The sequence below is a fragment of the Oncorhynchus mykiss genome, chromosome 6 (assembly GCF_013265735.2).
Source record: "Oncorhynchus mykiss isolate Arlee chromosome 6, USDA_OmykA_1.1, whole genome shotgun sequence".
In the NCBI taxonomy this organism is placed as follows: domain Eukaryota; kingdom Metazoa; phylum Chordata; class Actinopteri; order Salmoniformes; family Salmonidae; genus Oncorhynchus; species Oncorhynchus mykiss.
Genome location: NC_048570.1, coordinates 53,718,281 through 53,733,698, shown reverse-complemented (window position 1 = coordinate 53,733,698; position 15,418 = coordinate 53,718,281). Strand labels below are relative to the sequence as shown.

The window sequence follows — 15,418 nt, the reverse complement described above, 5'->3', positions numbered from 1 at the left end:
GAGTAAAATACTTCCTCTCAAGGCATTTCAACTTTTAATTTATGAATTTGTAAAAATGTCTAAAAACAAAATTCACATTTTCACATGCAAAATCTCAATTGAATACATTTCAAATTCAGGCTGTATCACAACGAAATTTGGAAAAAGTAGGGGATTATACCAGATAATATTGTCAAGTAAAACATAGGTCAATGGCTCTGCAATAATTAGGGCAGAGAGTTGCAGTAAGAACGGATCAAGTGAAACAGCTCCTTCTTTTTCTTTTTTTACATCAATATTTAGCAAAGCACTTGGGACATCAGACATTAAATGGTTGAAATGAAAAGTATGTACGAGTCTGCATCATTTTCTACAATCTGTTCTGGGGTAACCTAATCATAGGAACATATTTTCTGAAGCTTGTTGTTAGGTCTTGTAGAGATTTACAGGTGACAGCGCTGGTGACCAACTCACTATTTGCGAAGACTTTGTCCATGTACTGCGAGCTGTCAGTCACAAGTGAACAGCAGCAAGCCGGTCACTGGTCTCAAAGGGGGAAACTGTTGAAGTCTCCGGTGAATTAATCGGCAGTGTTGATGAGTTTAAGTGTTCTGTGCTAGAGGAGCCTTTAGACCCAAGTTTGCCAGGAGGGCTACTTGTGTTGTATCAGGCAGAGCCTGTGAACTACAATGTTCTGATGAAGAATGAGACAGAGCATGATATTACACTCGCACCAAAAATAGTCATTGCAGATGTACGTGCAGTGGAATGGGTCAAAACTATCAATGGAAGAGAAACGGTACAAAATTGTCATGACGAATCCCCAGAGACAGTTATCTGTGTTGAACAGTCAACTTTTTCGTCTGACTTTCATTTAAAATATTTGCCAGCTGCACCTTAATTCTGCGAACGTTAAGAGACTGATCGAAAAGTCCCAGATGCTTTCGCCAAGCATGATTTTGATATAGGGCATATATCTGGAGTGAAACATAGGATCAAAGTGTCAACTGATGTGCCTTTCAAGCAGCGTACTCTGTGTGTCCCCAGACGATTTATTTTGATCTGAAGCAGCACCTTTATGAGCTAATTGAAGCACACATAATTGAGGAATCTGATATCTCCTATGCTTCTCCCATTTTGCTTGTAAGGAAGAAGAATGATGCCTTAAGGATGGTTGTAGACTATTGAAAGTTGAATCACTTGACTGAGTGGGAATAGAGGAGACCTTCAGCTTCTTGCTGCTTCCAAATGGTTCACTGTACTGGACTTGAAAAGCGGCTACTATCAGGTCGAGATGGAGGGCGATAAACCTTAAACAGCCTTTACCACTCTTTTTGGAAATTGGCAGTTCAAGATGATGCTGCAGGGATTGAACAATGCACCTGCTACTTTCCAACGGACGATGGAGAAGGTGATGGGCAGGGATAAACCCGGATGAAGCCATTGCTTTCCTTGATGACCTCATAATTTTTTCTTAGACGCTTGAGGAGCATGTCATTTCTGAGAGGGGAATCAAGCCTGATGAAAACAAAGTGTCTGCATTCAAGACCTGGCCTCTTCCAGAAAGGAAGTAAGGGCATTCCTTGGTTTTTCTATATTACAGAAGGTTTGTTCAGAAATATTCAAGGATTGTGAGGCCACTGAATTGTCTTCTAGTCAGAAATCCCTCCGTGAAGAAGAAAGGGCAGCCCATGAAGAGCCCACCACTCTCAGGACAATGGGATGATTGTTGCCAGACAGCTTTGAGACAATCCTTGAGAGGCTGCACCTGTTCTTGCATTTGCAGATTGGAGGATTTGATATATGCGTAATACTGATGCCAGCACTTCAGCCCTTGGTGCAGCCCTGTATCAGATGCAATATGGACAGATGTGGGTAGTTGCATATGCCAGCCAATGTGAACAGAACTATCTGGTCCATAAGCTGGAGTTTCTTTCTCTCAAGTGGGCAATCACTGATAAGTTCCAGGACTACCTCAATGGCTGTGAATTTAGAGTGAGGAGAATAATGAGACTGAAGTCAAGAGTGAGGGAGTTGACTGATGCAGATACCATAGTGGATAAGGCTGTCCTGGATGCAACTTCACAGGTGCACATGGTGACAAATCAACAATCAAGCAAGAATACTCACACATTCAAACACACATGGATGAAGAAGATGTAGATGCCAATGACACTGCCATGGTGGAAGGTCTTGAATCAAGACAAAAGAGCTGTACCATTTGGATTTTGAAGAACCACAACAGTGGCCAGGTCAACCCCACTTGCCTGGGTTAATAGCAGCAGATTGGTATAAGCTTCAGCAGGAAGACCCACAACTCTCAGTGGTAATACGCTGATGAGAAGTGAGAAACAAATGATGCAAGAGCCAACGGTAGTCAAGATAATGCTCAGAGAATGGGATACGTTTGTTCTCAGAGAAGCAGTGCTATTTTGAAAGGTTGGAGAACCTTTCTTCCAAATGGTAATATCCATAAGTCACAGGCAATGTGCTATAGAGGGTATCCATGAAGAAATGGGATACTGCCGTACTGAGACCTCTGGATCTTGCAAGGGCCTACTTTTACTGGCCTAGAATGGAGTTTGAAGTGGACAAGTGTAAAAAAGTCTGAGGTGCGTGTTGCGTAAGGGTAGGGATAGAGTGCAAAGAAATCTGCAAACCTAGTGAATATCAAAACATCTATACCCCTAAAACTAGTCTGTATAGATTCTCTCACTTGAACCTGACAATTCAGACACCAGAAACATCTTACTAATGTCAGATCATATTACAAAGTACTCTTTAGCTATCCCAACTATAGCCCGAACCGCCAGAGCACTTTGGGACAATTTGATTTTACATTATAGATTTCCTCAGAGGAGTCATAGACCAAGGCACCAATTTTGTTGATATCAGAATTATGTTCCATTGCTGGCGTCAAATCACGAACAACCCCTTACCACCCCTGGGGTAATCCTGTTGAGCGGTTCAAAAATACTTTATTGGACATTTTAGGCACACTGAGTGACACAACATATATGCACTTTCAGTGACACAACAGATGAGACTCCATTCTTTCACATGTTTGGGCGACAAGCTTGGTTACCCATTGACCTTTGTTTTGGCCTTGAGTCCAGCTGGCCACAATGGAACCACGCACCAGAACTACACTAAAAGGCTAAGAAGATGACTGAAGTACGCTTGCAAGTTGACTGTGAAATCTGAAGAGAAGAGTCAGAGGGCCAACAAATGCAGATGGGACTCAAAAGCAGTGACAATTTTAGCATGTAAATCTTGGTGGGGCAAAAAAAAGAAGTTTGGATGTATGGCAGCAAAGCCACTACACAACACAACACTTAACGATACATGAATTGCACGACAACAGTGAGAAACGGTGTCCACAAACTGTTAGGGCCTACATAAAACTGTCCTAACAGCAGTCCCAACATCTTAGCACTGCTATACCTGGCAATCAGCGGAGCCTAGTCTGACAGCAAAACAGCTAATTCCGCCTCATTTACTGCTTATAAAAATAGCTGATATTTTTATTTATTTAACTAGACAAGTCAGTTAAGAACAAATTCTTATTTACAATGACGACCTTACCAAACCCAGAGGACGCTGGGTCGATTATGCGCCGCCCTATGGGACTCCAATCACAGCCGGATGTGATGCAGCCTGGATTTGAACCAGGGGCTGCTGTGATGCATTTTGCACTGAGATGCAGTGCCTTAGACCCTTGCACCAGTCAGGAAATGATATGGCTGATTTGCTTAATAACTTCTTAAGGTATAGGGGGTAGCATTTTCACTTTTGGATAAATAGCGTGCCCAATTTCAACTTCCTGCTACTCATGCCAAGAATATAAGATATGCATATTGTTAGTAGATTTGGATAGAAAACACTCTGAAGTTTCTACAACTGCTTGAATCATGTCTGTGAGTATAACAGAACTTATGTAGCAGGCAAAACCCCGAGGACTAACCATTAAAAATGTATTTTTTTAGGTCTCTGTCTGTTCAGTGAGTTTTCATTGGTAAACTGTATTTCTTAGGAACTTGTTGTCAGTACCTACCGCTTCCGCTGGATGTCACCAGTGTTTAGAATTTAGTTGAGGTTATTCCTTTGTGCAATGAAGAAGTACGGCTATCTAGGAACTGCGTAACACTGTTGAGAGTTGCGCAAGACTTGAAAAGTAGCTTGGTTTGTTGTCTTCCTGTATTGAACACAGATAGACCCGTCTTCAATTTGACCGATTATTAACGTTTAAAAATACCTAAAGTTGTATTACAAAAGTAGTTTGAAATGTTTTGGCAAAGTTTACAGGCAACTTTTGAAATATTTTGTAGTGGCATTGCGCAATTTGGAAGCTGTTTTTGTCTGGATTAAACGCGCCAAATAACATTTTGGATATATATGGACGGAATTAATTGAACAAAAGGACCAATTGTGATGTTTATGGGACATATTGGAGTGCCAACAAAAGAAGCTTGTCAAAGGTAAGGCATGTTTTATATTTTATTTCTGCATTTCGTGTAGCGCCTGCAGGGTTGAAATATGCTACCCTCTTTGTTTACTGTTGTGCTATCATCAGATAATAGCTTCTTATGCATTCGCCAAAAAGTATTTAAAAATCTGACATGTTGGCTGGATTCACAATGAGTGTAGCTTTAATTGAGTATCATACATGTGTGATTTAATGAAAGTTTGATTTTTACGTAATTTATTTGAATTTGCCGCGCTGCATTTTCCCTGGCTTTTGGCCAAGTGGGACGCAAGCGTCCCCTATATCATAAGAAGTTAAACAAATATGGTTTCTAATTACAATTGAGATGTACAAACTCTGGCATAAGGGGACAACCAGTAATTTTGATTAAGACATTAATGAGCGAACTAGGACAGAGGTCAATAGTATTTGTTTAGCACTTTTGAAATGTACAGCGACAGAATTCAGACCATGGGCCGTTCATACAGTGTTCTCCCTGTACACCAAGTCAGAACCGAAGGATAAATAAAGAGGGCATATAAGCAGACAATGAAAGCTCTTACAATATTTGATTATAACATTTCTCTTAAATAGGTTACAGGCTACATGTGCAACATCAAGTCAGAACAGTTTGGATGAAATTATTAGGGTGAGGCACATGGGCTGCTAACATCTTATTACACAACATACACTTAGTATTACTTTCTTAGCTACAGTATACATATCTCCCTGGCATATTACATCATTTATGCAGCAACATACAATACATTTTTGAACTCAACTTGTTGTGCTGTGCTCACTTGAACAGGAAGGTGGCACTGCGGTCCTTTGTGGGTAAATTTTGTCATCATAGTCTGGCATTCGCTGGATTTATTGTGCTTTCAAAACAACTCGGAGAAAAACAAGACGACTGCCATGAACAGTCTGGCATACCACCACGAATTAAGTACCACGGTGTCCACTCATAGAAAAGGAGATGTAATGGTGTATTGCTTGAATGTCATGTGCCATTAACCTTGTCGCAAAGTTATTGCCTAGGTCAACCAAGATTCCAACCGAACGAGGTGGTCGGGAAACGCAGCCACCAAAAGGACAATTCGTGGCCACTTCTACATTGTGGTTCACATCTTGGGAAAACCGTCCAAGTTTAAACCACAAGGGGGGACTGTTTTGACGAAGAACCTATGAGGGGTGTGGAGTGGGTGATGGAGAAACAGAGATTCCTAAGTGCTAAGTTCGATCAGTCGATCACAAGACAAATTAACTGCTCCCACTTTACAATGCTGAATGGTCTGAGGAGATCAAGAGACAATTACAGACCATCTTTACGTTAAAAGGGTCAACACATTAGTGATGCTAGTCGGGCGGACGGGAGCGGGCAGCGACCGGTTGAAAAGCATGCATTTGGTTTTGCTAGCGTTTAAGAGCAGTTGGAGGCCACAGAAGGAGTGTTGTATGGCATTGAAGCTCGTTTGGAGGTTAATGAACGCAGTGTCCAAAAAAGGGCCAGATGTATACAGAATAGTGTCGTCTGTGTAGAGGTGGATCAGGAAATCACCCGCAGCAAGAGCGACATCGTTGATGTATACAGAGTAATTGCATACATAATAGTATCATCCGCATGTGCATACAATTAAACATTTTTAACAGATTGTTCAATAGCATTTATGTAAATAGTGAAAAGAACAGGTCCTAGTATCGATAATCCTTCAACAGATAATCATAAAACAGGTGTCAGAGCCCAGCCCATAGCATGATCAACAGTGTCAAGCGCCTTTGACAGGTCCACAAAGAAGGCAGCACAATGGTTGCTGTGATAGTGCTGTGCGCTGTCCTAAACCTTATGGAGTGGCAGCACATAAACTGTTTTCCATTCATTAGGAATATTTCCTGATAACAATGTTAGATTTAAGATATGGGTTACTCAGCCAGCAAATGAGGGGGCATTACACTTGAGCAGACCCGGCTTAAATTGCATCAGCCACTGTGGATTTCTTGGTATCTATAGCAATTAAGGCATTAAGGACTTATTTTTTTCTGTGAATTGCCGAAATGCAAAAACCTCAATACCATTTTCCGAGTCAAGCTGCAAAAATCCCAAATCGGCGTTAAGACATCAATTAGAGAAGGGTTAGACGCTCTTTCAAAAAGTTAGCCAAGTGAAATAAAATGTAAATGAACTGGATCAATGATGTCATTTTTGTCCTTAATCGGGCCAGAAACTGAATTGATTTGTTGGGGGAGAGAGGAGGAAGTGCAACCCTTACAGTTTTCCAGAATTTAGCCGGGTTCCCCTTAAAATCAGAAAGAGGGGTTACATAATAATCCGATTAAGCCCTTCTGATCAGCCTTCCATTGATTCCTCAGATTTTCAATCCAGGCCTAAGCCTGTGTTCCAGGCAACATTTCCCTGATGAATGATTCAGGAATGAACCAGTCATTCGATCTACCTTTAACTCTCTTGGTCTTTAAGGGGGCAACATTATCTACAAGAGTATTGAAGGGATTTGCAAAAAAGCTAGAAATTTACAAAAAAGCTTCAAGCTAAATCAGATTCAGGGATAGTTAAGATACAATTAAGGTCACTAAAATAAAGATCATGTACAAAAAGCAATTCGTTCCAGTCATTGGCAGCAGAGAACTGGAAGGAAAGGCAGTAAAAGAAGGTATTGGCATTGGGGATGACCAGTGAAATATACCTGCTGGAGCGCATGCTACGGGTGGGTGTTGCTATGGTGACCAGTGAGCTGAGATAAGGCGGAGCTTTACCTAGCAAAGACTTATAGATGACCTGGAGCCAGTGGGTTTGGCGGTGAATATGTTGCAAGACAACGAGAGCATGCAGGTCGCAATGGTGGGTAGTGTATGGGGCTTTAGTGACAAAACGGATGGCACTGTAATAGACTGCGTCCAATTTGCTGAGTAGAGTGTTGGATGCTATTTTGTAAATGACATCGCCGAAGTCAAGGATCAGCAGGAGGGTATGTTTAGCAGCATGAGTGAAGGAGGCTTTGTTGCGAAATAGGAAGCCGATTCTAGATTTGATTTTGGATTGGAGATGCTTAATATGAGTCTGGAAGGAGAGTTTACAGTCAAGCCAGACACCTAGGTATTTATAGTTGTCCACATATTCTAATTCAGAACCGTCCAGAGTAGTGATGCTAGGCGGGCGGGCGCTGGTAAGGATTGGTTGAAGAGCATACATTTAGTTTTACTTGCGTTTAAGAGCAGTTGGAGGCCACGGAAGGAGTGTTGTATGGCATCGAAGCTCGTTTGGTTGTTAACACAGTGTCCCAAAGAAGGGCTGATGTATACAGTATGGTGTTGTGGATCAAACAATCACCCGCAGCAAGAGTGAGGCTTAGATTAATGCATTTTCACATCTCTGACACCGATAACTGGGTAATGGTCAAAAATCCAGTGGGAAAACCACACTAGCAACATACTGTATTTATCTGGAGTATTTGTCAAAATCAATCAGGGTAGATGGATGTATCTTTAGGATTCGGCCGTGTAGGCTAGGTTATCAGCTGAGACAGGTTCATTTCATGGCAAATATCTTTCAGCGTATCAAACACTGGCTTCCTCCAATCAATATTAAAATCACTCTTAAATAATAGTTCAGATTTACCATATTTAGATAGTGATTGAGATACATTTTTAAGAGCAAATAAGCGAGCAGAGGGAGGGCGATACACTCCTTTTAGTGCCAGCTGGTTAATATGACCAAGGCCCACATTAAGAACGAGACAATCAAGCTGCTTAAGGACAGAGGTAGAAAGAGATAGACATTTTTAAATTGTCCTTTGTAAATATAGCAACATCCCCACCTCTAGCAATTCTGTCCGATCTTAAAACATTATAACCAGAGAGACACAGAGTTCAGCATACAATTATTCAAGTAAGTTTCAGAAATTACCGTAATGTCAATTTAGAATTTAGAAGCCAGAATATAAATAAAATATATATTTGAAATCACACTACTGGCATTTACATTAATGACATTTTAATATGTTTTATTTATTTAACTAGTCAAATCAGTTAAGGACAAATTCTTATTTACAATGATGGCCAAATCCGGACGACGCTGGGCCAATTGTGCGCCGCCCTATGGGACTCCAAATCACAGCCGGTTGTGATACAGCCTGGTTTCGAACCAGGGTGTCTGGGGTGACACCTCTAGCACTGAGATGCAATGTCTTGCGCCACATGGGAGCCCACAAAAAAAGACAATACACATCAGTATTTAGCAGATGTTATTGCGGGTGTAGTGAAATGCTTGTGTTCCTAGCGCCAACAGTGTAGTAATATCTAACAATACAAAACAAATCTAAACAAATCTAAAAATGTAAAAGAATGTAATAAAGCAATGTTGGAGTTCAGAGTATGTATTTATGTAGATACAGTACCAGTCAAAAGCATGGACACGGCAACTCATTCAAGGGTTTTCTTTATTTTTACTATTTTATACATTGCAGATTAATAGTGAAGTCTTATAAACGATTAAATAATATATGTAGTAACCAAAAAAAGTGTTTTTGGCCCATTCCTCCTGACAGAGCTGGTGTGACTGAGTCAGGTTTGTAGGCCTCCTTGATCGCACACGCTTTTTCAGTTCTGCCCACAAATTTTCTATGGCCACTCCAACACCTTGACTTTGTTGTCCTTAAGCCATTTTGCCACAACTTTGGAAGTGTGCTTGGGGTCATTGTCCATTTGGTAGACCCATTTGCAACCAAGCTTTAACTTCCTGACTGATGTCTTGAGATGTTGCTTCACTATATCAAAAATATTTTTCCTCCCTTATGATGTTATATATTTTGTGAAGTGCAGCAGTCCCTCCTGCTGCAAAGCACCCGACAACATGATGCTGCCACTCCGTGCTTCACGGTTGGGATGGTGTTCTTCGGCTTGCAAGCCTCCCCCTTTTTCCTCCAAACATAACGATGGTCATTATGGCCAAACAGTTCGATTTTTGTTTCATCAGACCAGAGGAAAATTCTCCAAAAAGTATGATCTTTGTCCCCATATATCCGTTTTTTTTATGGCGGTTTTGGAGCAGTGGTTTCTTTCTTGCTGAGTGTCCTTTCAGGTTATGTCGATATAGGACTCGTTTTACTGTGGATATAGATACTTTTGTACCTGTTTCCTCCAGCATCTTCACAATGTCCTTTGGTGTAGTTCTGGGATTGATTTGCACTTTTCGCACAAAGTACGTTCATCTCTAGGAGACAGAACATATCTCCCTCCTGAGCGGTATGACGGCTGCGTGGTCCCATGGTGTTTATACTTGCATACTATTGTTTGTACAGATGAACGTGGTACCTTCAGGCATTTGGAAATTGCTCCCTGCACATAATACACAGTTACTGGTCGGAGCACATCTCCAGAGCCACTGAGCTGGAGGAGCACGTACTAATCCTGCTGTAGAATTTATTTTGGCCAGCAGGTGAAACGAATTACTAAAGTGAACGAGTCGCTCTGAAAAAGTTAATCATGAATCATGACTCTTGAATCAGTAAAAAGAGTCGATCAAAAACGACGGCAGTGAATGCAGGTTGAAGGTGATTAAAAGTTCAAATTGTTGGATATCCTCACTCCAATATGAATTACACATCACTTTGCAAGCCAGCATAATGTAACTTGCAGGCTTGATGTGGCTTGTTCAAGACCACTTTGTTAGGGTGTAACAAGTCCCTTAAAGAAAGGCCTTTTGATATACACTGAGTGTAAAAAAACATTAGGAACACATTTCCATGACATACTGACCAGGTGAATCCATGGTCCCTTATTGATGTCATTTGTTAAATCCAATCAGTGTAGATGAAGGGGAGGAGACAGGTTAAAGAAGGATGTTTAAGCCTTTAGACAATTGAGATGGATTGTGTATCTGTGCCATTCAGAGGGTGAATGAGCAAGACAAAGATTTAAGTGCCCTTGAAAGGGGTATGGTTGTAGGTGCCAGGTGGACAGTTCGGTACATCAAGAACAGCACCGCCCTATGGGACTCCCGGGCACAGCCGGTTGTGATACAGCCCGGGATCAAACCAGGGTCTGTAGTGACACCACTAGCACTGAGATGCAGTGCCTTAGACCACTGCGTCAGCAATGGAGTCAACATGAGCCAGCATCCCTGAGGAATGCTTTCGACACCTTGTAGAGTCCATGTCCCAACAAATTTAGGCTGTTCTGATGGCAAAAAGGGGTGCAAATCAATATTAGGAAGGTGTTCCTAATATTTTGTACACTGTGTATGTAATGTATTGTCATATAGAGTTTAAAGATAACAATCACTTTGAAAACCATACAAAAACTATGCCTCTGTTGCTAACAAATTTTAACTACAATTCACTATAAATGCAAGGTACTCTGGGAAATATGCAAATAAGGTAGACTCAATTCTTAAGTTGAATTCCATGTTCCCTCAACCTAAGATTCAAAGTTGAGTGAACATACAGGTTCAGCTATGTGGCCACATGGTGAGCAAACTCACAAACCTATTGCAGCTGGTTGCCTTACAATTGTATGTTCAATCAACATATATTTTTACAGTGTGCTACTACAGTCATACCTGTCTCACAGTGGAGTCCCGTGAAGCCTGAGGGGCAGACGCAGGTGTTGGGCGACACACAGGTACCTCCGCTCCTACACCCCTCCTCACAGAATGCTGGAGAGAAAGAGAGAGAGAAAGTAGAGAGAGAGATAGAGAAAGAAGCAGGGAAAGCGAGAGAGAGAGAGAAGCACCAGCATCAGGCTACTGAAAGACAGGCTGGCTCTGTTAGAGGAATGAGTTACTGAGCTAAAGGAGCAGCATCCCAGCTACACCACCTCCAGTCCAGACACAGAGCTTCTACAGGACCAGATCAACCAGTGCAGGACACAAGTGAAGAACTCTGTCCAGGAGTTGAGAGAGAGCCTTGCCACAGTGCTTGAGGAAAAAGCCACCATGAGGAGAGAGCTAGTGCAGGTAAAGGAGGAGATGGCAAAGGAGTTGTGTGTCAATAAGAGGGGGCTGCAAGCACAGAGAACAGACTATAGAGACTCATAGAGAGAAGTTGCAGCCCCTCACCACCCCCCATACCGACCGCCCTTAACCCACACCCCCAGTCAGCAAGAGGCTCACATGGGGACACTTACTAGAGAGAGAAGCTCTCTAGCCCCCCGTGACACACCCCTCCTTGTACACAGGCCCTTTGTACCCCAGCCCCACACCGTAAACCCACTACTCTGGTAAAACCCACTGAGGTGGCCATCCTCATCCTCAAATGGGACATTCATCCAAGAGGATAAACTTTTCCCCCACTACAAGGTGTCCAAAATATGGTGGCCAGAAACGCAGGATGACTTTGGCATACCAGGCCACACTATTATTCACACCGGCACAAAAAAACTGCGAGAGGAGCAGGAGAGAGTAGGCAGCTTGGTCAACAGAGTAGCAGAGAGGGCCTCTGAGTAGTTGCCTAACTCCCACATCACCATCTCCTCTGCTGCAAAGACTTTCATCACCGTACCATTCAAAAAGTTAATGATAACATCACTAGAGGGTGTGGCTTACTCACGAACGTGCAAGTTCCTCACCACCCAATAATCACCCCAGAGCACCTCCACAACCACTCCCACCTGAGGAAGCAGACAGTAGGGATGTTTGCCATGTCTCTAAAGGACGTGGCACTTGGTAGACCACACCCCATACCGCACTAGACAGAGGACCACCCAGAGACCCCTACCAGACCAATGCACCACCAAAGAGCCCCAGGCCCACTCAACACCCCACCAGACCCAGAGCACCCCACAGGCCCCACCCACCACCGGAGCATCAACACCTCCATCAACGCAGCCAGACTGGAGCAGGCCCAGCTTACTACCCCACACCAGACCACCACCTCTACAAGACCAGAGAGGCAGCCCCCGGCTCAGACCTGGCCCCCATCCCCTCCACAGGGCCAACAGCAGGACCAGCGCAGCTACGCGGAGGCCTTCAGAGGACAGGAGAACTCTGTAGGATTGAGTGAGATTAAACAGCTCCACTAATACATCTGCACTAAACGCACGCATGCACGCACACATCTATTGTACTAAATGTTGACTTGTTCAATGAATAAAAAAAATTTAACAATGGATAACAGCAAACATTTGTTGTATCTCACTCTTAACTTAGTAGTTACTGTATTTCTGCTATTCCTTCTTTTTGCAACATGAAAATCACTATCAGTTAGCATGTGGAACATTCATGGCATGAACTCAACCTTTGGACTGGAGTTTAAAAAACAATTTAACGATGTTGAATTAATCATTCTGCAGGAGACATGGTGTAAGGCAGACATAGTCACTCACTGTTCCACAGGCTACAGAGAGGTAATTGTGCCGTTACAGAATCACAGCTCTGTCAATAGAAGCAGAGACTCTGGAGTGTTGATCATTTGGTACAAATCTGAACTACAAAATCAAATTGATCCCCTCAAAATTGATAAATATCACATTTGGTTAAAACTGAAAAATGAAATTGTACTTGTTATATGTGTTCCTTTGTGCAATATATAACCCCCTCAGAATCTCCATATTACTCAGAGGAGATATTCCACACCTTTGTGGAAGAGACATGCCATTTCCAGGCCCAGGGAAATATGCTCATCTGTGGTGACACAAATGCGCGCACAGGAACACTACCTGTCCTAACGACCACATGAGGGAACAGCTTTATTACAGGCCATACTGTTTCTAATTGTCTTAATCTTTGCCATAAAAACAACAGTGAAAGCACCATCAACAAAAACATTTGTTGCAGCTCTGTTTAAGCAGTAAAAAACATCAACAATATATTCAGGCTAACGGCAAAAAGCACAACTGCAATTGATAAAACTTTTTTTTTTTTAAGACCACAGATGATAACTGGATTGATGCAGATTGTAAAATTATGAGGAAAAAACTTAGAACACCATCAAACCAAAAGCACAGAGACCCAAATAATGGTGAATTACGCCTTAATTACTGTTAACTTAACTCTATAAACGTACAGTCAGAAACAAAAAAGCACAGTACAACAGCAAGCAGCTGAGACTAATTGAGAAGACCATAAACACAAACAACTTCTGGCCAAATGTTTTAAAAAAAAATACATTGAAACTAGAGTTATTAGAGATACAAAATGGTGACATATGAAGAGCACATATTAAAACACTCTACAACACCGTTCAAACTGATGCAAACGCAGAACAATGCCAAATTCATGAGAGGTTGAATGGCTTACAAAAAGCTATCAAGGACAATCAAAATCCATTGGACTCCCCAATTACGGACCTGATGGCATCCTAAATGAGATGCTCAAATTCCCCAGTGCAACATTTCAATTGGCTATATTAAAACTGTTTCATTTGATCCTGAGTGTAGGTTATTTCCATGTTATCTGGAATCAAGTACTCATAACCCCAAACTTTAAGAACAGAGACAAATTTGACCCTAACAATTACAGAGGCATTTATGTGAACAGTAACCTGAGAAAGGTTTTCTGTAGTATAATAAATGTAAGAGTTCTAAACGTCCTTAATAAGCACAATGTCTTGGGTAAAAAACGAATTGGATTTACACCAAAACATCCCACGACTGATTATATTTACACCCTACACACCCTGATAGATAAACATATCCACCAAAATGTACGCTTGCTTTGTCGACTTCCAAAAACCATTTGATTTTATTTGGCATACAGGACTGTTCTACAAAGTTATTGAAAGTGGTGTAGGTGGTAAAACATATGACAAGTAAATCAATGTACTCTTCAGTATTTACATCAACGAATTGGCCACTTTTCTAGAAAAATCCTCAGCCCCTGGTGTTACTCTCCACAATTCAGAGGTTAAATGCCTGTTCTTCGTAGATGACCTGTGCTTGCTGTCACCCACAGCACATGGCCTACAGCAGATCCTGGACCTGATAGAGCAGTACTGCCAGACCTGAGTACTGGCAGTAAACCCCCAAAATACAAAAAATAATGATTTTCCAGAGAAGGTCCAGACCAAAGATCTCAATTGCTACAAAATACATAGAGTACTGCATACACTACAATTACTTAGGTTTAAAAATAAGCTCAGCTGGACACCTTAATGAGGCAATGAATGAACTGAGAGAGAAAGCATGTAGGGCATTCTACACCATTAAAAAAAACACATTGAAATGATAATACCTATTCAAATTTGGCTAAAACTAATTGAATGTGTCATTGAAACAATTGCAACTTATGGTAGTGAGATGTGGGGTCCACTTGCAAAACAAGATATCACACAATGGGGCAAACACCCAATTGAAACCCTGCATGCAGAATTCTGTAAGATTCTGCTACTGGAAACTTACAAACAATGCATGCAGGGCAGAATTAGGCTAATAAAAACTCAATAAAGAGCAATTCAGTTTTGGAAACATCTCAAATACAGTGAACCCCTCTCATATTGTTACCAAGCCCTGCAATGCCAAGAGCTGAGCAAAGCAAAGAGTCCCCTCATCCAGCTGGTCCTGGGGCTACTAACTAACACACTGAAGCCTCAGGACCAGAACATCCAATCAAACAGAGCTAGACAGAAAAAGGGCATGGTAGAGGAAGGGAAGGCTGGGTTCTGTAAGCACTTAATGACACCATTGTGCCCAAAAAGTTAGTGGAGAAAAGTTTGACAGTGTGCAGGTCTCAATTTCTTTCAGTAAGTTTAATTAATGACATGATTTGAAGGATGAGTCTAAATGGGGAAAACATCTCTTCATGGTGTTGTGTGTACACACATACCCACACACACACACACTACACAGACACACAGGCCCCCTCACACAGGCCCCCTCACCCCTCACCATCCATTCGCTGACATAAGGATCACCCCGGTTTCGTCATAAAAGCATTCTAAATATACTAACTGATACATCAGTGCAATAAACAACCACTCAGCACCGTGCCAAAACCCATTAGTGCTGTTCATTTGACTGGATCCCCTT

At 41.9% G+C, this 15,418-nt stretch overlaps 1 protein-coding gene across 1 annotated transcript in view; it reads right to left on the bottom strand.

Moving 5' to 3' along the window:
- The window catches only part of LOC110526153 (protein kinase C-binding protein NELL1), a 404,819-nt gene that overhangs the window by 25,898 nt on the left and 363,503 nt on the right, over positions 1–15,418 (bottom strand). The window contains exon 15 of the mRNA XM_021606800.2: positions 11,016–11,111. Coding sequence (XP_021462475.2) covers positions 11,016–11,111 — 96 coding nt within the window. The remainder of the gene's footprint in view (positions 1–11,015; positions 11,112–15,418) is intronic.